The 25,270-nt window shown below is 50.4% G+C and overlaps 1 protein-coding gene across 1 annotated transcript in view; it reads left to right on the top strand.

The window, feature by feature from the left end:
- MTCL2 (microtubule crosslinking factor 2) overlaps positions 1 to 25,270 on the top strand; it is a gene marked incomplete at its 5' end in the record, with an annotated part of 60,530 nt that overhangs the window by 8,566 nt on the left and 26,694 nt on the right. The window contains 2 exons of the mRNA XM_081097088.1: positions 10,082 to 10,306; positions 16,319 to 16,477. Of these exons, the coding sequence (XP_080953214.1) occupies positions 10,082 to 10,306; positions 16,319 to 16,477 (384 nt within the window). The remainder of the gene's footprint in view (positions 1 to 10,081; positions 10,307 to 16,318; positions 16,478 to 25,270) is intronic.

The following is a 25,270-nucleotide window of genomic DNA, read 5'->3' as shown; positions in this document are numbered from 1 at the left end:
CAGCCTCACCCTGCTCCACCCAAGCTCCCGGTGCTCCATGCACCCCAGGTCTCCGTTCCTGGCACTTGCTAGGTCGCTCACCCTTCCCTTGGTTTCCTCCTCCATGGTGTGCATTCAGCTCCAGGCCAGGCTCCTCTGTCAGACACCTAGGAGCTTCCTGTGGGCTCCTTTGGGGCATTTATCTCAACTGTAATTGGGTTACTAATTGGGTAATTACAGGTTTCATGTCAGTCCCTCCCCCCGGCTGTTCTGCACTAGGGCAGAGACCTTACCAGAGTGGGACTTAGTCCCTTCCTGTAACATAGGTATCAACTGAGGCCCAGAGAGGTCCAGGGGATTGCCAGGGCTCACGCAGCCTGCAAGAGGCCAGAGGCAGAAGGACTGGGGTCTCCGTGCTCTTTCCAGTGTGCCAAGCAGAGGGAATGGCAGGAGCAAAGGCTCAGTGGTGTGATGTGCGAGGGTGTGCTGGCTTCTCAGGCTGTGGGGCCTAGGACCACTCCCTTGACCTTCCGTGTCTTTCCCTCCCCAAAGACCTCTGAGCCCTGTCCTCTCCCTGCTCAGAGATTTGGCTGCAGCCCAGAGGCCGTTTAGGGGATGTTTTAAAAACATCCAGATCTAAATGCTGCCTTCCTTCCTGTCCACACAGAAAGGACAGGAGGAACATGGGCAGGCACCTCGGCTGTGAGCATCCCCCCAAACCCAGGCAGCGGGGACTGCAGATGTCTCCCTGCTCTTTCTGGCAAAGCCTGGAATGGGGCATTGACAAGCCAGGCGTGACCTTGGTGGGCACCAGTCTCTGGGCCTCTCCCCCCCCTTCCCCCAGCACACCCATAAACGTACCACAACCCACCCACACACCCACGCACACTCGCTTGAACAGCTTCCCACCAGAGGGAGTGTCTGCAGTGTCCATCACAGAGCTGTGCCAGATCTGGGGGCTCTCTCCTGACTGGCTGTGGAGACTTTGTCTTCCTGAGCCTCCATTTGTTTATCTGTAAAATGGGCATAAAATAATAGCACCCCCTCAAAAGGCCTGTTGTTGAGCACAAGATAATGGACCTCCATTTAGAGGTTAGCCCGTTGTCTGGCACAGGGTAAGCCCGTGCAAAAGTATCAGCTATAATTATTGTCACTATTGTTCCGTCATCGAGACTACGTAGTCTAGTTTATCAGTACTCAAACTGGACTTATTGTGTGACCTTGGGCAACATAGTTGACCCTTCTGACCTCGGTTCTTCATCCGTCCGTTGGAGCCGGCTGGGATACGAGATAACGTGTGCTGCCTTTCATGTGGCTGGCAGAGGGGGAGCACTCAGGGAGCAACTTGCTCGTTACTTATTGGTGTTGGAGATGCAAGTCTAGGACCCTTATCTTCCCTTGTGACCCTCTAGGTCACTGGGACCAGGCAGCCTCTGTGCCAGCTGGAGTAGGGGCATTGTGTGGCACAGCAAGGCCTGGCTGGCATCCTGGCCCTCCTCAGGACCTTTGACTCTTGACTCCCCCATAACTAGAGCCCAGCTTCTACCCAAGGAAGCGAAGCTGGATTGAGCTCTGGGCTGGGAGACAGGAGCCCGGAGTCCCTTCCTGCTCAACTGTGGACCGTCTGGGAGACGATGGGATTATCCCAGTCCCTCTCTAGGCCTCGGTGTCTCTGTCTGTGAAAGGACAGAGTCTTTAGGTCCCCCTGGCCCTATCGCTTTGTCCAGAGTCTTTGCTTTTGAGCTGGGAGGAAGTGGAGTTTGCAGAGCCTTCTGCCCTCCTTGGGGTCCAAGTGTGATGATCTCATCTGGAGCCTTGACAGGCCCTGGGGGATGGGCAGAAGGGACAGCAGATGGATGCCCTGCCTCTCGGGGGGCTGGCATGCTGCCCCTGTGGCCCCTGCTGGCCCACCCTGTAGGTCAGCCCTTCTGGGCTGGGCTGAGTGGTCCTGTCCAGAGCCAGGGTGGCAGATGGGCAGGCAGTCTGGGCTTTGGCCCGAGGGAGGGACTGTGGTGGCCAGGGCAGTGTGGGAGAAGAAGGGCCAGGCAGAGGCTCCTGTTCCTCCATGTAGTGGTTGCTGTCCCACAGAGCAAAGGTTCTGGATCCTTCATTCTGCTCTGTCATTCTATCTGGATCTGTTTGCCCAGTCAGGCCCCTAGAACCTAGGGAGGGTACATTGGGTAAGGTTTGGAATCTGGCAGGGGTGCAGCCTGGGAGTTGGTGGGCTGGGATTTGAGGCCCACCACTGGGGTCTGAAGCCTCCATGGACATTAACTTTACAGAATCAGAGAATTTAATTAGACACAGTAGCGCTGACTAGAAGTGGTGTTCTGGAGGGAAGTGGACCGAAATGGTAATCTTCCCCTCCTAGGGCCCGTTATTCATTCAGAAGCTATTTCTTGAGCTGTTCCTATGTGTGCCAGGCACTGTGCTAATCTCTCCCCTCCTGAGGCTCACACCTTATAAGCAAACAGACCAATAAGTAAAATAATTAGTATCACAAATAAGCCTGTGATACAGTTCATGAAAGAAACACAGTTTTGAGATGGACACAATAGGCCTAGAGAGGTCTTTGAAGGGGGGGTATGGAGGGGGTGCAGGGCAGGGAATCAGGGAGAGGGAATGGCAGGAGCAAAGGCTCAGAGGTGGGACAGGCCAGGCGTCTTCTGGAGAAGCCCCAGGTGGCTGGAATGTAACCAACAAGAGGAGGAGTGGGGGGAGAGAAAGATGGGGAGGTGGGCAGAGGCTTTTGTTGGCTTTCAGTTTAGGTAATTTACATATTGCATAATGAGTTTTGACAAATGCATACAGTTCTGTAACAACCACCACAATCAAGATATAGAACAGTTCCATTGCCCCCTAAAATTCCCCTGTACCCCTTTGTAATCACTCCCCCCACTTCCCCCAGCCTCTGACAACCACTGATCTATGGTTTTGCCTTTTCTAGAATGTCATATAAATGGAATCATACAGTATGCAGCCTACTGCGCCTGATCACTTCGCATGATGAACTTGAGCTTCATCCATGTTGTTGCAGTATCAGCAGTTCATTCTTTTTTTATTGCTGAGTAGTATTCCATTATGTAGATGTACCACAGTTTATCCATTCATCAGGTGAGGGACATTTGGGCTGTTTCCATATTTGGGTGATTATTGGAGGGTTTTAAACAGGAGAGTAATGTGGTTTTTAAAAAAAATCCCTCCACTGTGTGGAGAGCAAGTTAGTGGGGTGCAAACTGGCCGTCATGGAGATTAAGTCCATTGATTCGGTGATGAACCTGACCTACCATAGATATGCACTAATTGTTCATACCGAAGAGCTGTGCCCTGGGGCAGCTGGGAGGTTTCTTGTTGGAGGTGGCATTTGAGGTGGAGGGTGAAGAGGTAGGAGACTGGTAGAGAGTGGACGGAGGCCGAGGCAGTGCAGTGTCCCCTGGGAGCTACGTAGGCTGAAATGTCTGTTCCTGGAGCCTTGAATACCAGGGTTTCTAGAATGTGATCTGCAGGGCCCTTACCAGAGTTCCCTGGGGGAGCTAGGTGAACAGTAACTCCCATGGCCCACCCTTAGCTGTATGGGGGCTGATTCCAGGATAGGAGGTAGCCAGGGGACTTCTATTCTGGAACATCCCCTCCCTGGTGGCCGGTAAGAGATGACTCTTGTGCCTTCAGGAACCTCCTCTCCCCTCAGGGTCAGCTGGGAGTTGTTTCAGGGGTTCAAACCACCCATGGGCACTTGCTGTCTTTCTGGAGAGGGACCCCCTGTTTAGTCACTTTCCTCTCCAGTCCCACAGGTCAGGAGACTCACCATCCACTCCTACAGACCAGTTCCATCAGGCTGGTGCCTCTGGGCTCACTTGCAAGCGTTCCAGTGGGCCCCAAATCTAAGCCTCGCCCTTCTGCCCTCGTTGTACAAAGATGAATCATCTTACATGGATCTAAGTTTCCCACAGAAGCACTCTTTTCTGGCACATCGAAAATATGGCTTGTGAGCGGAGCTCTGCTTCTCCAGCTTGATGCCTGATGGTGGAGGCCAGGGCTGGGGTCGGGACCCAGACCCCGCAGACCAGGCGGCTCTGGAGAGAACAGAGGCCGCATCTGATTTCATGCCTTAAGCTCTCTGCTGAGAATAATTCTCAGAATAATGTTTTAAAAATACTTAAAGCAAAAAGGAAGCCAAATACAGCTATCAGAGTATATTTTTTAAATTATGCTATAGTAATATGTGTGTTTGTTTACTCATAAGATCTGGTGACAAGTCAACTTACTACTGTGATTTTAACGCCCTGATGCGTGTAAATGATATTTTGACATCTTTGCAGCAACTGCTTTGTGATATGAAAATACCGGTGGTTTCTCTTGGTGGCAAAGCCACAGGTACTGCTTATATAGCTGTGGCTTGTCCAGAATAGAAGGATATGGTCATTTTTAGTTAGAGGTTAGTGAAAATAAAGATGTGATTTGTTTTTTCCCCTTCCCATCCAAGTTCATGGACTTCCTGAATTCTGGTGAAAACAAAAGAGCCTGCAGTTCGCTCTCTGAGTCCTGCTTGGAGGTCCCTGTGGGTGACCTCGGGCATGGCCCACTTTCCCTGTGTTTCTCCCCATTCTTCGTCTCTAGAACAGGGATGGTGATTCCTGTCCTGCCTGTCCACGGGGTTTCTGTGAGAACCCAGGAGATGATTCAGATGGAATGTCTCTATAAACTGTGAGGCCCTGTGCAAGCTCTCGCTATTATTAGCAGTAGTGTGAGCTCATGTTTGGCCCTGCAGCCCAGCGTGTATCAAGAGACTCTTCCTGGCGAATTCCCTCAGGATACCTGGGAACCAAGCCATTGCAGGGAGCCGGTCTGCCTTGGAGAGGCTGCTTCCTGCAGGCTGACTTCATAGATCACCGGGGTTGGGGGAGGATTTGGGAGGATGGACAGAGATGCACTTTGTGGACAGGGAGTGGGTGGCTGAGCAGGAGGTCCCCTGGGTAGACAGACCCTGCCCTACCCTCTCCTGGGGTGTCATGGGGGTCTGAGCCCAGCCCAGGCTCTCCCTGACTCTGCAGCTGGCTGGGGGCTGGGATCAGGAGGGCCTACCACCCTGGGCTGTGCAGAGAGACTGGGCCAGGCAGAAGCCATACTCATACTTTCATTCATTCATCCACTCGGAAACAGTGTTGTGTGCGTGTCCTGTACCACATGCTGAGTAATGCTGGGGACCAGACGCAAGTCAGACCTGGCACCTGCCCTTCCCCCAAACCTTGACTTGAAAACAGGCACATGCAACTTAAAGCTGTTAGCACAAGAGACAAATAGAGTTCAGAGTGTGGGAGTTGAATCAGATTAGGGGAGGGGATGTTCTGGAAGAATGACATTTTTAGGAGTTAGCCTGGCAAAGACCATTCTAGCAGAGGGAACACCCGAGCAAACCTGGGTGAAGAACACAGTTAAGATGCCCCAGCCCAAGGCCACAGGGCCTGTTTGGATTCCAGCTGCACCACTCCCTTGCCTGAGCAGCTCTGGGAAACTTCTGAGCCTCAGTCTCCTCATCTGCAAAACAGGGACATTTTCAGTACCTATTTCACAGAGTTGGTGGGAGGATTGTGCACATCCTGTGCTTGGGCTGGGGCCTCATAGTTAGTGAGCTTCCCGATGGGTGGTAGCTGTTTTTATTTTTCAATTGCAGTTGACATTTAATATTGTTTTACATTCCTTTCAGTTGTACAACATAGTGGCTAGACAGTTATATAACCTACGAAGTGATCCTTCCGATATTTCATGTATCCACCCGGCATCTATGTGGTTGTTACAATATTATGGACTATATCCCCATTGTTGTGTCTTACATCCCAGTGACTGTTTTGTAACTACCAATATGTACTTCTGAATCCCTTCACCTTTTTTACCCAGCCCCCTACCCCACTCTCCTCTGGCAGCTATCAGTTTGTTCTCTGCATTTGAGCTGTTTCTGTTGTATTTGTTCATTTATTTTGTTATATAGAGTCCACATATAAGTGACATCACAGGGTACCTGTCTTTCTCTGATTTCTTTCACTCAGCATAATAGCTGGTAGCTATTTTTAATCGTGGCATATTTGGACGGGGTGGGTGGGGGGCAGAAGATGCAAGGTCAGGGGCAAACCAGGAGTGGGGGTGGGAGACCAGGGGCAGCGTGGGTTCCAGGGGAAAGGGCATGGACCTAATGCAGAAGCCAGTGGGAACTAGTGGAAGGTAGAGAAAGCCATCTGCTTTTTTTTCAAACTTTGCCCAATAAATAGGTATCACATCTGTAATCAGAGCAAAATAAGCATTTTCTATAAAGGGAAGGGCTGACTCCCTGGCATCAGTGTGGGTGCCTCATTCCTATCCCTCATCCTCCCTCCTCCACTCCCTATTCTCAGTCCTGGTTAAAAGAAAGGTCAACTGAAAGGAGTGGCCAGATGGGATGGGTGTGGAGGGCTGGCAGGCTGTGCTTGGTCTGGGCAACGTTCCCCAGCTTCTGTAGGCTGGCGTTTCTGATGGGGGAGGACTAGGGGCCTCCAGGCTCAGAGGTCAGCACTGCTGGACAGCATGGCCTTTTCCTGTCTGTGGTGGAGGAAGATGTTTGGGGTTTCCCCATCCATGTTGGAGGACTCAGACAACCTTGTTGGGTGGCCACTAGGCCTGTTGAGTTCCACAGAGTTTGGCCCCTCCTTCCCCTTTTCCACACAATTGGGGGATCTAGGAGCTGGGGAGGCTCAGCAAGGCCACTGACCTGTCTTTGAAGAAGTTAGAAAGCTTGGGTTCCCCCCACCCCCATCCCACCCTCCCAATCCCTTAACTGGATCAGCCAGTCACTGGAGAGCTTTCCAGGGACAGGGATCAGACTGCAGGACCCAAGAGCCCCAGGAGATTCGGAGGCTCAGTGAGGTCTTAGAACCTCTGGAATAAAGCAGGATCCTGTTCTCCTGGGTCTCCTCCCCTTGTCCCAGCAGCCCCTTGTCCCATCCCCTATCTCAGGCCCCAAAAGCTCAGCCTCTGCCTAAGTCCTGCATTCACCAGCTTCTGCTGCCCACGCCCCAGCAGACCCAGCCTCTGCAGCCACAAGCCAGTCTTTGTGGACTTGCCCTCTCACATGGGCCGTGCCAGGACGGGCTGACGGCATTCTGCCTGCAGCTGGGAAAAGCCCCCAGGGGCTTGGGCCCCCCTTGGCCACCATGGAGAGAGAGAGCTGGCATGAATGCAACATCCTGCATTTTCAGAAATTGACTGTGGTGAAGGGCAGGCCCCGAAGAGACAGCTGCTCACATGAGAAAGATCATTCATTCATTCATTCACTTAACTCAATAGATTCTTACTGAGACCCTGCTCTGTGTCAGGCCCTGGGCTAGGGACTTGCGGTGCTGAGACACATGACTCTTGCCCTTTTAGGGAAAAAGACTGAAAGAAAACTCCCTGCATTAGAGTCCCTTATGGGCCCCATCCCTGGAGTTTCAGATTCAGTAAGCCTCTGTTGGGACATGAGAATTTCTGAAAAGTGCCCCAGTGTTGCTAATGCTGTTGTTGGTCCAGGGAGAAACTATGAGTGATTTGTATTTTGTGTATTTTCAAAACTGTCTCTGATCACTGTTTACTTTTATAAATAGAAAAGTCAGTTATTTAAAACTTAAAAAAATAAATGGTCCCCCAGAATGACTGCAGTGCTCTGGCTAAGGTCCTCTGTTGAGGGATGTCGCCTCCCATGATCTATATGTCATATATTCGTTAATGTAGCCCAGCATCATGAGCCTGCCTGTCCTCTGTACTTCCCCTTGGCACATTCCCAGCTTTGGGTCTGTTCAGACCCCCACAACCTCCCCATCACCAGGTCCTGTCAGTGTGACTGCAGAGAGAAGAAGTGAGATGCTAGTAAATAGCAGGATGAGGATTTGAACACAGGCCCAGCTGGAGGCTGGTTTAGCTTGGATTTTGCCGGCCGGCCTGCAGATTTTGCCGACTGAGTGCTGTTGCTTTTATGCTTCTTTAATCTGTCAGCTGAAATGGCATGTGGACCCCTCACTTCCTCATTTCTTTAATTGGTGTGATCATTGGCTGTCCCGCTTCCTCCTTTCCACTTTTAGTTTTGTCCACTTGGCTTGGTGGTGGTGGTGGTGAGTCTGTGTGTGCATGGGGTGGGGGAGGGGACCCTGGTGAGGTGACTATTCCTCTGCAGCTGGTGCTGCTCAACCCGCCCAGAGGAGAGGGGCTGTGGTGGCAAGTGAGGATTGACCCTCACTTGATAGTGGGAACAGGACCACGCCTGTTAGGGTTGGGAGAAGCACATACCTGCCCCCTCTGCCTTCTCCAGAGTTGAGAACCATTTGAGAAAGAGTCCCATGAGTCAAACAGACGGATGTGAAAACCTCAGTGAGCTTTCTTCCTAAGAACTGCCTCTGAATTAAATCCACCCTCCCAGTCTCAGGGGGCACTGGACAACCTAGGCCATTCCCTCGGAGGGAGCCACCCATTCTCTTTGGGGACAGGGAGGCTCAGAGGGCTGGTGAACCTAGTTCTCTAGACTGGCCCCCTTCCAGGGCCTGCAGAGCTGTGTTTTCCTTCTTGGCCACCCCCCTCCCATCAGCACCGTCCTTTCTCTGGCTCCTCAGGGATGCCTTTGGCAGATCATTCGTCCTCCATGACTCAGTTTCTCTTTTTGGTGTACAGTCTTATTTAATCCATTCGATCACTAAGAGCAGATATTATTCCATTTGTGACTCAGTTTTCACATTTGTTATTAGACATAATAATCATCCATTTATTCTGCTAGGTCTTCCCACTCATCCCCTTACACTTTGTTTCACATTGGTATGTCTTTTTGTGGCTGTTCACCTACCTAGACATGTATTCATTCATTCAGGTAGTATTTGTTGGGAGTCTGCAAGATGTTAGGCCCTGTGCTGGCTGTGGAGGATACATCAGGGAGTGAGGTGACCCTCCAGACCAGTGGTTCTCAACTTGTGGGTCGCGACCCCTTTGGGGGTTGAACAACCCTTTCACAGGGGTCGCCTAAGACCATCGGAAAACACATATATAATTACATATTGTTTTTGTGATTAATCACTATGCTTTAATTATGTTCAATTTGTAACAATGAAAATACATCCTGTGTATCAGATATTTACATTATGATTCATAACAGTAGCAAAATTACAGTTATGAAGTAGCAACGAAAATAATTTTATGGTTGGGGGTCACCACAACATGAGGAACTGTATTAAAGGGTCGCGGCATGAGGAAGGTTGAGAACCACTGCTCCAGACACTTACAGTGTCTCTGGGAGACAAACTGTTCAATAAAGAATTGCAGATGTGCTCATGGTGACAAAGGGGAAGTGAGGCACATCTGGGAGCTGCTGACAGAGGTGGGCAGGAGCTGCCCTGAGGAAGTGAGGTCATCCATTCACTTAAAACCCAAACCCAAATCTTTACTCAGCCCTTCAAGTTCCTGCATTGCTGATCCCTGTCTGTTTCTCCAGCTTCAACTTCCCCTGTCGCTACTCTGGCCTCCTTGCTGTATCTTGGCACACTGAACTCTTTACAGCCTCTGGGCCTTTGCACACACTGTTCCCGCTGCCTAGAGTAATCTCTCCCTGGCTGTCTCTTTGCATGGCTGTTCCTTTTTGCTTCAGCTCAGATATTCCTGTTTCAGAGAAGGCCTTGGCAGGGCTGCATTCCTTGTGAAGGCTCTGGGGGAGAGAGACCCTTCCTCTTTCCAGCTTCCGAGGCTGCCTGCATTCTTTGTTAATGGCCATTCCTCCATCTTCAAAGCATATCACTCCACCCTCTGCTTCCATGGTCACATCGCCTTCTCCCACTTTGCTCCCCTTGCCTCCCTCTTATAGGGACCCTTGTGATTACCTTGAGCCACCCAGATAACCCAGGGACATCTCCCAATCTTTAACTTTATCACATTAGCAAGATCTCTTTTGCCATGTAAGGTAACATATGAATAGATTTTGGAAATTAGGACATGGAAATTTTTGGAGGGGGCATTATTCAGTGTACCATATCCAGGCCCCCCGAGGTCCCTAGGACCAAGTTGGGTGTGGCCTGTACTCGTGCACAGGGCCCAGTGACCGTATCGCCCCTTCTCCCTGTAGGATGAGATCGAGGAGCTGCGAGCAGAGATGCTGGAGATGCGGGACGTCTACATGGAGGAGGACGTGTACCAGCTACAGGAATTGCGCCAGCAGCTGGACCAGGCCAGCAAGACCTGCCGCATCCTGCAGTACCGGCTGCGCAAGGCCGAGCGCCGCAGCCTCCGCGCTGCTCAGACTGGCCAGGTGGACGGCGAGCTCATCCGAGGCCTGGAGCAGGACGTCAAGGTAAGCCCAGGGCCTGCCCCAAGCCTCATAGGTGCCCTTGTTGGGGGTGGGACTATGCGCCTGATCAGGACCCAGGTCAGACTGCAGCTCACTCCTTGTGTGTCCTTGGGCAAGTTGTATCACTTCTCTGGGCCTCAACTTTCTCATCTGTAAAGTGGGGATTCCTGGTGAACTGATAGGCCATTGACCAGGGATATCCCATGGTGATATAATATGAATCCTCCTAACAGCAGCTACTAGTACTGTTTGAATAGCAACCACACAACCTGATGGTGGGCTCCAACTTGTCGGTGCACAGTTCCATGGTGCACAGTTTCTTTATTGCACTAATTAATGGAAAGTAGTGAAGGCCTGGAGTCGGATCAGGCTGGTTTAAATCTTGCCTCTCATAGGGCCTAATTGTGATGTTGAGCAAGTCACCTGAGTTTCAGTTTCCTCATCTGAAAGACTGGTGTAACGGCAGCCCCTGCCTCATAGGGATCTGTGAGGGTTAGTGAAATAACGTGGGTGAAAAGTCACTATAAGCACCCCCAGATGTTAGTTGTTATTACTACCCTCATTTTCCTGATGGGGAGAGTGCGGCTCAGAGAAAGGAAGTACCTGTCCTCAGTGTGTATGTAGCAGAGCTCCTGCTCTTCAGCCTCCTATACCTCTGCCTAACCTCCTCCCTCCGCCTCGGTGAGCAGGAGTAGGATGGGATGGAGGCTGGCAGCTGGGGCCTCCAGAGGAGAGGGCCACCAGAGGAGAGGGCCACCCTGCCTGTGTGAGCCCTGGTCAGGGGCTGAGAACTTGGTGGAGGGAGGACTCGGCTCCCTGCTCTCAGAACTCAGTCCAGTGTGACCAGGGGGATGTAGGAACAGGGAGAGGGGTACCTGGGGAGTCTTCCTGCAGGGGTGGCATCTGAGCCGAGGCCTGAGGGAGCGGGGGCATGAATCAGGAGGTAAAGGAGGAATGCTGGAGAAAGGGGTCCCTGGAAGGGCAGGGGAGGTGACCAGTGACTGCCAGCCCCATGCAGGCTTCTGCAGCTGTTGTCTTATGTGCACAAAGGGATGATGGTAAGGAAACTGATCTCAGAAAAGTTATGTCTCTGAGTCCAGAGTGCACCTCTACCTGAGAGGGCAGCTCTGGGACAAATGGTGACCCAAATGTTCAAGTGCCAGGCACTGGATTGGGAGCGTGTGGGGTGAGGAGGAGCCCGGGAAACTCACAGGAAGCTGAGTTTGGACCCAGGTAGTTGATTTCAGGCCGAGACGGAAAGTCAGCCTTAGAGAGATGAGGAAGGGTAGAGGATCTCGGGCTGGGAGCAGGCTAGCTGGGTTGCCAGGGCCTCTGTGGGAGGAGCTGAGAGCAGCCCGAGTGAGCACACACCACAGTGGTGAGAGGGGGGCTCTGCAGTCGGCCGAGGGGAGGGGAGCAGCCCCTTCTGTTGGGATTTGAACTAGCCAATCAGCATTGGCCTTGCCCCCTCCCTCCCTCCGCTCCCAGCCCCTGCAACCGGAGCTCTGAGCTCATCGGAACAGGCCTGGGCTGGACGCCTCTGGCCACCTCACTTCGCCCCATGTGCTGGGGACGTTGTGGGGTGTTTTTAAGGTCCTCAAATCCTGACTTCCCTTGCATCTCCTGGGAAAGCTGATGGACCCAGGTGGGAAGGGTCCGGGGCTGCCCAGGAAGGTATCCAGGGGGACTCTGTGACTTGCTCTGCCACCTCTTTGGCCAGTGCCCTAACTGGCCCCCACCTCTTGGGTCTTGGGGCTTCCGTTTCCGCTTCTGTTAAATGTAGGGCTTAGATCAACCGAATCTTCAGGGCTTTTGCAGCTCCAGTGCTTTTATTGAACAGGTAGGTTATTGGTGAGGACGTCATGAATGAAACCCCAGGCCTGGGTTGCCCTTCTTCTCTCCCACACCCACACCCACACCCACACCCACACCCACACCCACACTCACACCCACACCCAGCTCTTCCTCCCCTGCCAGGCTCTCTCACTCTCTGCTGGTCCTCACAGCTGACAGGACCCACAGAATCTTAGTGGGAACATTGCCTGGCATGAGGAGGTCAGGGTCAGGCGCCAGAGACCTGCTCCGCCTGTTGTTTGCTGTGTGGCCTTGGGAAAGCTTCTTCACGTCTCTGTGCCTCAGTTTCCCCATGTGGAAAATGGAGATAAAACCGGTCCCTATTTGTAGAGGTTTTTGTGAGGATAAAATGAAATAACTCAAGTGAAGAGAATGCTATGCACAAAGGTTGGCTCTGGATACTCAGCAAATTGAGCAAATGTTGGTTGTGGTGGAGTTGTTGAGAATTTTAAGGCTTGAATGCATAGGACAAGTGGCTGGGGCAAGCGTGGGGAAGAAAAGGCCAGAATTTCACCCGCCCTGGCTGGACAAGAATCACCTGGAAGGCTTGCTCACAATGCAGATTCTCGGGGCCCACCCTCAGAGCCTGGGAAGCCCATGCAGAGTGTCAGGTTTCTAAATCCGAGGTCTAAATTTCCACCTGAGGGACTCCTGTGGGAGGCCCAAGACCCACCAGTATAGTGTTTCCTTTCTTAGCAACAGATGTTGCTGGAGAAGAAGTTCTGGCTTTGGTTTTAATTTCCTCGATGGACCCAGGCAGCTGCCTCAGTTTTTTCATGTGCAAAATGGGGGTGACATTCCCATCCTCCCAGGGCTCCTGGGAGAATTTAGTCACACAGAGCCCTGCAGGGGACTTCCTTAGTGAGAGTTCCCATCCTCCCTGAAGATTCAGAATGACCAAGACACCCTGAGGCCCATGAGCTGAGGGCAGATGGGCCAGTCATCGAGCCCAGCCAGCAAGCAGGGCTGCTGTGGCCTGGAGGCTGCTGGTTGTGTTTGGCAGGAGCCAGGTCCCAGTGCTGTAAACAGTGACCTCATGACTGAGGGCATTTGTTTGTGCTTTGGGAATTTGCCCTGGTTTCCGGAAGCTGCAGCTGCTTCGCCTCCACAGTATCTCAGCCCCTTACCATGGGAGGAGTCAGGAGGATGAGGAGCCGATCAAATGAGACTGGCAGGTGGGATCCTATGAGGACCTGACAGTGTGAGCCCAATGTCGGGCTTACTGTTGGTATTCTCATTGTTGTTATTAGTAAAATGTGTCATCCAGCTCCAGGCCAACAGCAGGGTCAGGGTAAGAGTAAGACTCCAGAGTTGACTCATCTCATTTAACATCGTGGTCTGTAGCTTCCTAGCTGTGTGACCTTGGACAAGGGACCTTTCCTTTCTGAGCCTCAGAGTAGGACTAGTAAAGCCCTTCCGAAGGGGATGACAGGCCCATGATGGGTGCTCAGGAAGTGACAGCTGATTTTATAATCACCTGTGAGAGCCGAGGGGGCCCAGGACCACTGAGACCCCAGAGGGGAGGAGACAGGCATAGGCCACCAGGCTCCTGCCCTTTAGGCCGGGGTGCTCTTTGCTCCCCTAGGCTGTCATTGGGGCTCTGGGATCTGAGATTTAAGGGCTCCTGTGTCCACATTGGAATTCTGTAAGCTGCCTGGGATTGGGCTTTTCAACATAGCATCCCTCAAGGGGCAGGGGAGGGGGGAGCACATTTGGAAGGGGATCCCGTGGGGAATAGAGCAGAATACAACTGGGGACTCATGGAAAGGACAAAATCTATAGAGTCACTCAGGAACCCAAGAGGATCCAGGAACCCACATGGATCGTGACTTCTTGATGAAGAGCCGGTCACCTCCTCAGGTTGAGGCCATGGTGGGGACAGAACAAACCACCAGATGGAGAGGAGCCCTGGTCCACAACCAGGGACAGAGCCCTCCCTGAACCGTGGGTGGGGTGGGTGGGTGGGGGAGTATCCCCAGCCAAGCTAGGGCAGGTGCAGCTCCCAGATTTCAGTTGTTCACTCCTTCATCCTCCTCCATCTTTGCTTGCTTGGTGTAGCCTTGGATTTGTTTGGTTATCCAATAAAGATTTATTAGGCATTTAGTGTGTGCCAGACCCTGTGCCACTGCTGGGGCACAGAGATGTTAAGGAGCTCAGGCGTGGTCTGGGGCCTTGACCTTTGTCCCACCACTCCTGCCCCCAGGCCTCAGCAGGATGAATGAATGAGTGAGTGAATGAATGAAGTCGTGATTAGGACAGGAGTTCACTGGATGCCCTAACAGTCCAAAACTGGGGCCCATAGCCAGGAGCCTGGGGCTGAACATTTCCAGCAAAAACCCTGCCATCAGACTTAAAAGGGAGGCTGTGGAGTATAGGGCCTAATCAGATAAAATCAGTGTACCAGGGTATAGCGGTAATTTTGACAATGTATTGAAAATTCTATTTTTTGAGCACCTACTGTGTTCCAGCCACCAGCCCAAGCACGATATCATTTATTTCTCACAATAGCTGTCATGACTAGCCTAAATCAACCCCCTTTTACTGATAACCAAACTGAGACTTTGAATGGTTAACTAACTTGTCCTGAGTCACACACTCAGTGAGTGCTGGGATCAGGCTAGATTAGAATCTAGCACAGTCCTGGTTCTGATAGTGAGGATTGCTCACTCCACTCTGTGGATGAAGAAAGCTTGGTGGCCTAGAAAGGCTGTGGAGGATTCTCATGGGCCAGCTTCTGGCTGTCTTTGGAGATCTTCAGGGACAGAGAGAGGCAGTGGGCACCGGAGGGAGGGGAAGAGCGTGCTGAATTTCCTTTCTGGCCGTTGTTTTTCCTGGCCTGCTTTGCACACTGCCAAGGGGTCTGTGCCGAGCTGGGCCTGGGCCCAGGCGGAGGGCAGAGCCAGGGAGGGCCCTCTTCCCTTCCGGCAGGGAGGAGGTGCCATGGTCATTTCCGAGCCTGGCAGGCATGGGAGCTGGGCTATCCACCTCACTCTTGCTGGCAAAGACATTGTACCCCTTGTGGAGGCCTGGCCATGCTGGCCCCTCAACCAAATGCCTGGGGCTCCCCCGAGCTCAGCCCACAATAGCTTTATGTGACCTGAGCAGGTCACTTGCATGCTAAGCCTCACATTCCTTGTCAGTAAAATGGGGCTCGAATTGGGGTGAAGATGAATGAAGCTGGCACACAGTAGGTATTCAACCAGTGGTAGTGCCCAGGCCACTCAGGGCTGGTTGTAGTTTATGAACTCAAAAGGGCCCTCCTCATTCCCAGAGGTCCCCTTTCCTGGCCTCTCACCCCCGGCCAGCAGGGCACAGGTCAGAGGGTGTCCTCGAGGAAATGGGTGCTGTTGCTGCAGAGTCCTGGAGCCAGGATTAGAGTTTGCAGCTCTGGTAACTCCTTTCTGCAGGGATGACGTGGACACCTGCCCAGGCCTTGTCATTTGAGGCATGCTCTATATCCCAGATGATTGGGAATAAGTCCTGGGCGTCACAGAGTGACCTCCCCCGAGCCCTGCCCGTTTCTGGGCTTGTTTTTCGAAGCAGCAGCCACCGTTCACCCCGCGCTCACTGTGGAGGCAGCGGGCCAAGCCTTTGTGCAATAGCTGATCTAGTCCTCCTGTGGGGCCTGTGCGGTCGGTCTATTATTGTTGTACCCAGCTTGTATTTAAGAAGACTGAGGCACAGAGTGGGGAAAGATTCCCCAGGATGGCATGTTGGTCCCTGGCAGAGATGGGATGTAAATGGCTCTGGGGCTGCCCATCTTGCTCTGAGTTTCCTTTTTCTTTAAAATGAATTTCTGGTGCCAGCCACAGGCTCTTGTGAGAATTGGCAAGAGGGTGGCTAGGAGAGACTTTTGGAAGCATTAGGAGCCCTGGGTAAACGAAAAGGTATTCCTAAGAACAGGAAGAGCCTTTAGAGCTTTCTGGGGGCTGAACTGTGACATGGACATAAGGAACATGGCGGGCCTGGGTTTGGGTTTTAGTTCTACTACTTCCTGGCTGTGTGAACCTTGGTGAGTTCCTTAACCTCTCTGTGCCTCCGTTTCCTCATCTGCTAAGTGGGGGTAATGAGAGAAGCTGCCTGCTCTGGGGTTGCTCTGTAGCCCAGACGGGATGACCCCTGAGCATGCCCATGCTCTGCTCATCACCTACCCTTGCTCAGGTCTCTAAGGACATCTCCGTGCGGCTGCATAAGGAGCTCGAGGTGGTGGAGAAGAAGCGGGTGCGCCTGGAGGAGGAGAATGAGGAGCTTCGACAGCGGCTCATCGAGACCGAGCTGGCTAAGCAGGTGCTGCAGACGGAGCTGGAGCGGCCACGAGAGGTGAGGACCCGTCTGTCCTGGTGAGGGCCAGGTGGGGGGTGCAGGCTGGTGTCAGCCCCATCCAGCCAGTGTCTCTGCACAGTTAGGCCTCCCTGGCAGAGTTGTTTATTCACTTGTTCCTCCAGCACACGTCTTCTGAGCACCTACTGTGTACACTATGTGCTGGCCACTAAGGACACAGTGGTGAGTGAAAGACATTCGGTTCCTATCTTCAAGGAGCCCACAGACTAATGAAGGAGACAGTCATTCATCACAGAACCACACCTGTGGGGGGATCAACTGAGAAAACATGCAGCCATGCCCAGCACGGGCTGGCCCGCTGCCTTAGTTTCCTCATACATCAGGTGGGACAATAATGCCCAAGGCATTGTGAGCACGGGCTGGAATAGCGTATGTGCACATGTTTCAGGGACTGCCAGGCTCTGCCACTCAGTGCGGGGCTGGGCCTCGGCCCCGTGTGTCATAGAGATAGGGACACTGGACACTTCCTGAATATGACCCCCAGACACCAGCTTCTCTGTCTTTGATCATGCCAGCCTTTCCCCCTGGCATGTCCTTTCTTCCTCCTCCTGTTAGGCACCATGCTGGACACTTTATCTTAACAATTTGCATAAAGGCCCAATGAGGTTATGATCTTACCCATTTTATAGATGAGGAAACAGCCCCTGAGAGAGGGATGGATGTCCTCAAGGTCACACAGGGCCCAGTGGGCTCTGCGGAAGGAAGATTGGAAGCCATCAGCCTAAGTGACCCCTGAGGGCTGGAATCCTCCAGATGCCAAGGGTCTGTGTTCCAGGCAGCTTCTGGCTCCAGAGGTGCGGCTGGGCCTCAGCTGTCTGGCTGCTCATGAGGTACCCGAGGATCATACATTGTTCTGGGGCACACTCCTCACCTTCCCTGAGGGCAGGCATGCCAGCATTCCAGGGGTACTGAGACACCACAGCCCTGAGCCGCCCTTCAGCTGCCCTATTCACAGAGCGTGTTGGTGTGATGTGCCAACAGCTTGTTGATGTGCAGACGGGGCATTTGCTGCTACGGGCTGCTCTATGGCCCTGCCCCTCTCCAGGGCTGGGTGGGAGGCCCCTCTCTCAGGCGGTCTCCTGCCTCCCAAGGCCTGGCCCAGAATACAGGGCATCATCTTCACACATCTCATTGCTGCCATCCTTGGTAGTGAAAAGGGGAGACAATTTGAGAAAGTACCTTGAGGGTCAGACTGTTCCTATTGTGGCGGAGAGGAAACTGAGGCCCCGAGAGGGACAGCAGCCTGCCTGAGTTCACCCAGCCTTTCCTTGGCAGCCATGTGGCTGAGGCTTCTAAGTCTCAGTTCTTCTTCTGTGACATCAGGACAATAACAATAACCAGTTTACGAGATTGCTTATGATTATTAATAAGATTGGGGTAGCCCTAACTGGTTTGGCTCAGTGGATAGAGCATCGGCCTGCGGACTGAAGGGCCCCAGGTTCGATTCCGGTCAAGGGCATGTACCTTGGTTGCAGGCACATCCCCAGTAGGGAGTGTGCAGAGGCAGCTGATCAATGTTTCTCTCTCATCAATGTTTCTTACTCTCTATCCCTCTCCCCTCTTCTCTGTAAAAGAATCAATAAAATATATTTAAAAAAATAAGATTTGGGTAACCATAGAACAATATGAAGAAGTTAAAAAGAATAAGGTAGTGTGGCAGTTCCTGAATAAGTTAAACATAGATTTACCAAATAAGCCAGCAATTCCACTTCTGGATATATAGCCAAGAATTGAAAGCAGGGACACAAACAGATTTTTGTACCTGTGTTCATAGCAGCATTATTCACAATAGCTGAAAGGAATAAGCAACCCAGATGTCTGTGGACGGGAAAAATATAGTGTATTCATACAATGGAGTATTTGTCAGCCGTAAGAAGGGAGGAAATTCTGATACAGGCTACGACATGGATGAACTTTAAAGAAATGATGGTAAGTAAAATAAGTCATACTCAAAAGGACAAATATTATTCCACTTATATGAGATATTTAGGGTGGTCAGATTCATAGAGACAGAAAGTAGAATGCTGGTTACCAGGGGCTGGAGGGAAAGGGAGTGGGGGTTAGTGTTTAGTGGGTACAGAGTTTCAGTTTGGAAAGATAAAAAGGCTCTGGAGGTGAATGGTGGTGAATTCAGTATAATGTGAAGGTACTGAATGCTACTGAATTGTGCACTTGAAAATGACTGAAAATGTGTATGTTATGTATATTTTATCACAACAAAACAGATACAACCGTTAAAATGGTAAATCTTATATTATGTATACTTTGCCACAATAAAAATAAATAAGGTAGATGTTACAGTTGACCTTTGAACAACACAGATTTGAATGGCTCAGGTCCATTTATACATGATTTTTTTCAATAAATACTGTAAGTATATTTTCTCTCCCTTATGGTTTTCTTGATAATATTTTTCTCTAGCTTTTGTTATTGTAAGAATACAGTATATGATACATATAACATACAATATATGTGTTCATCGATGATTTCTGTTATTGGTAAGGCTTCTGATCAACAGTAGGCTATTAGTAGTTAAGATTTCGGGGGGTGCCAAAGCCGGTTTGGCTCAGCGGATAGAGCGTCGGCCTGCGGACTGAAAGGTCCCAGGTTCGATTCCGGTCAAGGGCATGTACCTGGGTTGCAGGCACTTCCCCAGTGGGGGATGTGCAGAAGCAGCTGATCGATGTTTCTCTCTCATCGACGTTTCTAACTCTCTATCTCTCTCCCTTCCTCTCTGTAAAAAATCAATAAAATATATTTTTAAAAAAATTAAAAAAAAAAAGGTAAATGAAGATTTCAGGGGAAGTCAAAAATTATATGTGGATTTTCAGTTGAATGGGAGCAAGTTGGTACCCCTCACCCTTTGTTCTTCAAGGGCCAACTATGTAACTGTATGTATTGACATGGAACGATCACTAAGGTACATAGTTAAGCAGGAGAAGAAAGTTATAGAAGTATACATATTGTACAATCCCACTAATTATTTTGAAAAGCCATACAAAACAAACTGGCGTTGAAGCATGCATATATATATACATATATATATATATATGCAAATGCAGAACAAAAGTCTGGAGAAAAACCCACTGAACTGAAGAATTAGAAAGGGTGGGAGTAGGGTGGACAATAATTTTTGCTTTTATGCCATTAGTCCTGTAGTTAGGGTTGGTTTGTTCTTTAACGATAAGAATGTATTTGATTATTATTTGTGAAATTTTAAATGCAGTCAAGCATGTAAAGGGTCCATTGTGGTGCTTGACACACAGTAGGCGCTCAGGAAACACTGGTTTACTGCCTTTTTGAAGGTGATGTCAGCAAAGCTGGTCTAGCCCCTCCTGATGTGTCTCAGGATCTAGGAGACGTGGCCCTGTGTTTGTTTGCTGATTGCCCCCTCCTTCCTCCCTCTGCTCCTGACATGGTTTCTATGGAGACAAGGGTCCCTTAGCAATTCTTCCGCCAGAGCATTATCAAAATCTGCCTTTGCCATCCTGACAGGTTGCTGTGGCGATGCTGTCACCCGGTGGCTGGGAACAGGAGCCCCTGGCCTGGGCTGATGTGGTTGCCATGGATATTGCTCTCCGCTTGGGGAAGGGGAGGGTGGCCAGCTCTAGCCATGCTCTGTGGTAGCGCTGTTGTCCAGCTGGGCTGCAGTTCAAGAATCATAACACCAGCCTCTCCCTCATCAGTAGCATCCTCCCTTCTTGTATTTTAGGAAGAAAGCCAGTGTCACTGTTGACAGCTCCCAGTGTACATAGTGTACGTAGTGCTGTCCCATTTTATAATTGGTAATCTTCTTGGTAATTTTTATATTGCAGTGTAATCCACATATGATAAAAGTCACTATTTTAAAGTGTACAATTCAGTGTTTTAAAATATATTCATAATATTGTGCAATTCCAGAACATTCCATTGCCCCCAAAGAACCTCTGTAGCTGTTAGCAGTCATGCCCTATTCCCCTTTCCCTCCAGCCCATGGCGACCACTAATCTACTTTCTGTCTCTATGGACTTGCCTGTTCTGGAAATTTCACACAACTGGAATCATGAAATATGTGAGCTTTAGTGACTGGTTCCTTTCACTTAACATGATGTTTTCAAGGTTTATCTATGTTGAAGCATGTATCAGTATTTCATTCTTTTTTATGACCGAATAATAACCCATTGTATGGATATAGCACATTTTGTCTATCCACTTATCAGTTGATGGACATTTGGGTTATTTCTCCTTTTTGGCTGTTATGAATAATACTGCTATGAACACTGTGTACAGGTTTTTGTGTGAATATATGTTTTCAGTTCTCTTGGGTATACACCCAGGAGCAGACTTGATGTATACAGACAGGACTGGGGGGGCGGGGGGGATAACAAGGCTCTCTGCTTCCCAAAGCCACCCTTACTCTCACAGTGATGCCCCTGCCCTCCTTAACCCCATCCAGGGGCCTTGCCAGACTCTCCTGTGTTCTCAGAACCTCCAGAGAGGCGCTCATTCCACGGAGTACCCCCAACTGGCACGGGCATCTTGTACCCAATCCCACTCTGAAGGGGTCAGATTACCTGGGGTCACATCTCAGTTCTGCTGGCATTGTCATCTGATGCAGCCTAGCTCTGGTCTGTGTGGTACGTGGCAAACATGAACTTGGAGTCACAGGGGCCTGAGTTTGAATTCTGACGTTGTCACTTATTTGCAAATAACTGTAATGCTGTACAAATCATGTAACTGTCCACTTATAAAATAGGAATATCAATCCCTCCTCAGAGGTGTTTGTGAGAATTAATGGAGATGAGCAGGTAAAGCCCTAGGCAGGGACTAGGGACTCGGTAAATACCCACCGTCGGATCATTACCCACAGGGTAATGTCTGGAGAAGCCTTTACCTTCGTTCAGTGGTGTGTTCCTGCGTCTCTGGAAGGAGCTCCGTGTGCCTAACTGCGAGCTGCCCGAGGAAGGAGTGGTTACATTGGGAATCAGCACCAGCCGTTGGCAGCCTCTGTCCCAGTGACTTTTGATTTGGGGCTCATGCCTGCACCACGGTTTCCTTCAGCCCCCCAACCCCCACCCCACCAGTGGTCTCCTCCAGCCAGGAGCCACACGCCTCTCTGTCCAGCTGCTTCAGCCCCCTGGATGAAGACAGCCTCAGTCTTCGAGAGGCACCCCCACCTCAGGCCCCGGCCCCCTCCCTTCAGAATAAATTTTGTTCACACAGCACAGTCTGTGTTTTCAGTGAGACCTTTCCAAACATCCCCTCCAAGTTTGGTGAAAATCTACCCAGCTGTTTTGGCAGAAGGTTCATTTTATTCCTTGAAGGTTGGTCTTTGTTCCCTGGCAACATGGAAGCATGGAAGGTGTTAGAGGGCAGGGGGCCCCTCCAGACCTGTGCTCAGGCAGCCTCTGTGTGGGCTGGAGGGTGGAGACACGCTCCACTAGTCTCCTGCAGAACAAGGAGAACAGAGCTCATGCTTCTAAGAGCCGTTGTTGGACCAAGAATATTCAGAGGCACCACCCTGGCTGCTCAGAGGCGGCCTCCTGAATTGCTGGTGGGCGGGGAAACCCTGCTATGTGCCAGGTCAGAGAGTGTGCCCTTGGGGTCTGGCAGTGGGACTGGCATTCCTGTTAATACCCAAGCACTGCCCTGTTCACCCTCCCAAGGCCCAGGGCCAGAACATCTGCCCCTGCGGGCTCCACAGTGGGGCTCTGACAGGCCCTGGCTCCTTGAGGGACATCACAACCCCCAGGCTGCCTGGCCAGCTGCTGCCCTGCAGAGGGGAGGAAGGTTGTGCTCTGTGAGGCTGCCTTGTTGTCCCTCCAGAGCCGCAGAGCAGTGTGGGAGCCCAGATGGCTTAGATGAGATGGGGAAGGGGCAGTTCCAACCGGCAAAGGGACCACTTTGGCCCTGAAAAGGTTTGCTGCTTCAGCCCCTCTGATCTGCCCACTGCCCTTACCTTCTGGTGAGGTTCTAGCCACTCAGAGCCCCCTGTCTGCCTGTTGGAAGGTGTTCAGTGACTTTTCTTGGGGAAAGTATGTTTTGAAAACATTTTACTGTGAACTTTCCCCTTCCACCCAACAGGTAAAATATGCTTAGTAGAGAAAGATGGGAAAGTGCAAGCCTGTAAGGAGAAAAAATTCACCTGTAATTCAATATTCAGAGGGAATTACTCTAATTACCAAATTACTGCTTGGGTGAGAGATATATGTACTCCCAGTATAGTTTTTCTATTTGTATGCACACAGACATTGAAATGTATATGTATAAATGCATTTTTTTAAAAAAAATACATTTTTATTGATTTCAGAGAGGAAGAGAGAGGGAGAGGGAAGGAGAGAGAGAGAAACATCAGTGATGAGAATCACTGATCGGCTGCCTCCCACACTCCCCCTACTGGGGATTGAGCCTGCAACCCGGGCATGTGCCCTTGACCTGACTCAGCCTGGGACCCTTCAGTCCACAGACCTACACTATCCTCTGAACCAAACCGGCTAGGGCTGTATATGTGAATTTTTTAATTAAAAAGGTACTAGGAGCTCAGTGAAGCAAAACTAGCATTACAAAAACACATAAAGGCGTGCCTGGCATACCTCTGAGGATGGTTAGGCAGATTCTGGCTGCACGAGGGTTGCCTTGGGCAGGAGAACTGGGGAGGGGTTCACTGCATTCCTTTCTGTACTTTTTGAAGTTTGAATGCATTCTCCAAAAAGATAACAGAAGTGACAACAGCCACATGTAAGAGAAGAGAAGAACCCTCCCCTCACCCCCTCCCTCGGTCTGGCCCCCGATTCAAACGAGCAGTTTGGTTTGTATCTTCAGAAAAGTTATTTTTCATAGTTTGTATCTTTTTGGGCCTCTGTGCTCAGACGTTGCATTCTCTCTCTCTCTCTCTCTCTCTCTCTCTCTCTCTCTCTCTCTCTCTATATATATATATATATATATATATATATGTTTGTGTTTTTTTTAAATAAAGATGGGATTATATTATATGCACAGTTTCTGGAGCACAAACACAGACTGTTGTTTTAAAATGCTGGATGTTTTAGGGTTTTCTTCTGCCTGAGGTGCTTATTATAAAAATCAAAGATCACAGAGTCAAGTAAACATAGGAAGGAAAGAAAGTCTAAAAGAACACCGTCTATTTCAGTATTTTAAACACAGAGCCAGAGGTCAAGAAAGAGCTCAGCCGGCAGCAGCTGTGGTCGCCCTCAGGTTGGGTAGGAGAATGGGTGGAGGTACACAGGGGGACTTCTCTGTCAGCATAGTATAGATTTACAGTGAGAATGCACTTTTGTATGTTAACTTTTAAAAATAGATTGTGTAATAAAATTAAAAAGAAAAATACAAAAATGCTGGAGGGCCCTGGCCGGTTTGGCTCAGTGGATAGAGCGTCGGCCTGCGGACTGAAAGGTCCCAGGTTCGGTTCCGGTCAAGGGCATGTACCTTGGTTGCGGGCACATCCCCAGTAGGAGGTGTGCAGGAGGCAGCTGATCAATGTTTCTCTCTCATCGATGTTTCTGGCTCTCTATCCCTCTCCCTTCCTCTCTGTGAAAAATCAATAAAATATATTTAAAAATAAAATGCTGGAGGACTATGTCCTCCCTCCAAAAAACCCCACAAAAACACAGGGGAAACAGAAGTGCAAAATGCAAGTTTTCTATATCCTCATAGTTAGCAGCCTGCTGTATATTCTTCAGATTGCACCCCCCCCCCCCCGCCATGTGGGTGCACACACACATGCACACATTTTTATAAAAATGATAACATGCTTTCTTTTTTAAATAACAGCTTTATTGAGATATAATTTCTATGCCATAAAGTTGGCCTTTTTTAAGTATACAGTTCTGTGGTTTGAAGAAGATTCGGAGCTGTACAACTATCACCACTCTCTAATTCCAGAGCACTTTCATCACCCCGAAAAGAAACCCCGGACCAGCATAGTCACTCCCTGTTCCCCACCGGCAGCCACTCATCTGTCTACTCGCTGCCTAGATTTGCCCATTCTGAACATTTCGTGTAAATGGAATCGTAACTATGTAGCCTTTTGTGACTGGCTCCTGTCACTGAGCGTGATGTTTTCAAGGTACATACATGTTGTAGCCTATGTCAGGACTTCATTCCTCTTGGTTGAACAATATTCCCTTGGTGGAAATGCCACATTTTGTTTATCCTTCATCAGTTGGTGGACACTTGGGTTGTAGATTTTGTTTGGCAGGTTCTTTCTTTCCTTTACAAGACGTCTTTACCATGTCAGTGAGTCTCACTGTCTCTCTGTCCTTTTTAATAGCTTCAGGCTTTATGTTACCTTATTCCTTTATGTGTATGTGATGGTTGGGACCTCAGGGTGCCTTTGGAGACCCCTGGCTCCTCTTCCTGTCACCTGCTTTCTTCCTCCAGGGAGTCTGCAGTGCTTGAGGAGGTTGGTCACCTAATCCATGGCTCAGTGTTATAGATGATAAAATAGAGCTGCTGGGAAAAGAAGGGTTCACCCAGGATCACAAATGCAGTGTTGTGGGGTTCCCAGAGTTCAGCTTCCTGCTGAAGTCACAGCCCCTCCCACTTAGCTTGTTGGTAAGCAAGCTCAGATCGTCAACCTAGAGCCCTCACCTCAACCACTACACGTGGACTCTACCTCGGAGCAACCCTTCCTGGGCCCCATTTGGGGGGAGGCTCTTTGTGGGGGGGACTTGCTTTGTGGCTCTCACCCCACAAAACAAGTCTTGGTACCCAGCGTCTGAAATATCAGCCTCTTCAGACCTGCCTCATTTGCATTTCAAAAGGTGTCTAGGA

This window comes from Myotis nattereri, assembly GCF_964212035.1.
Source record: "Myotis nattereri genome assembly, chromosome: 8".
Taxonomy (NCBI): Eukaryota; Metazoa; Chordata; class Mammalia; order Chiroptera; family Vespertilionidae; genus Myotis; species Myotis nattereri.
The sequence above is the reverse complement of the archived record's forward strand: the minus strand, read 5'-3'. Positions and strand labels throughout refer to the sequence as shown.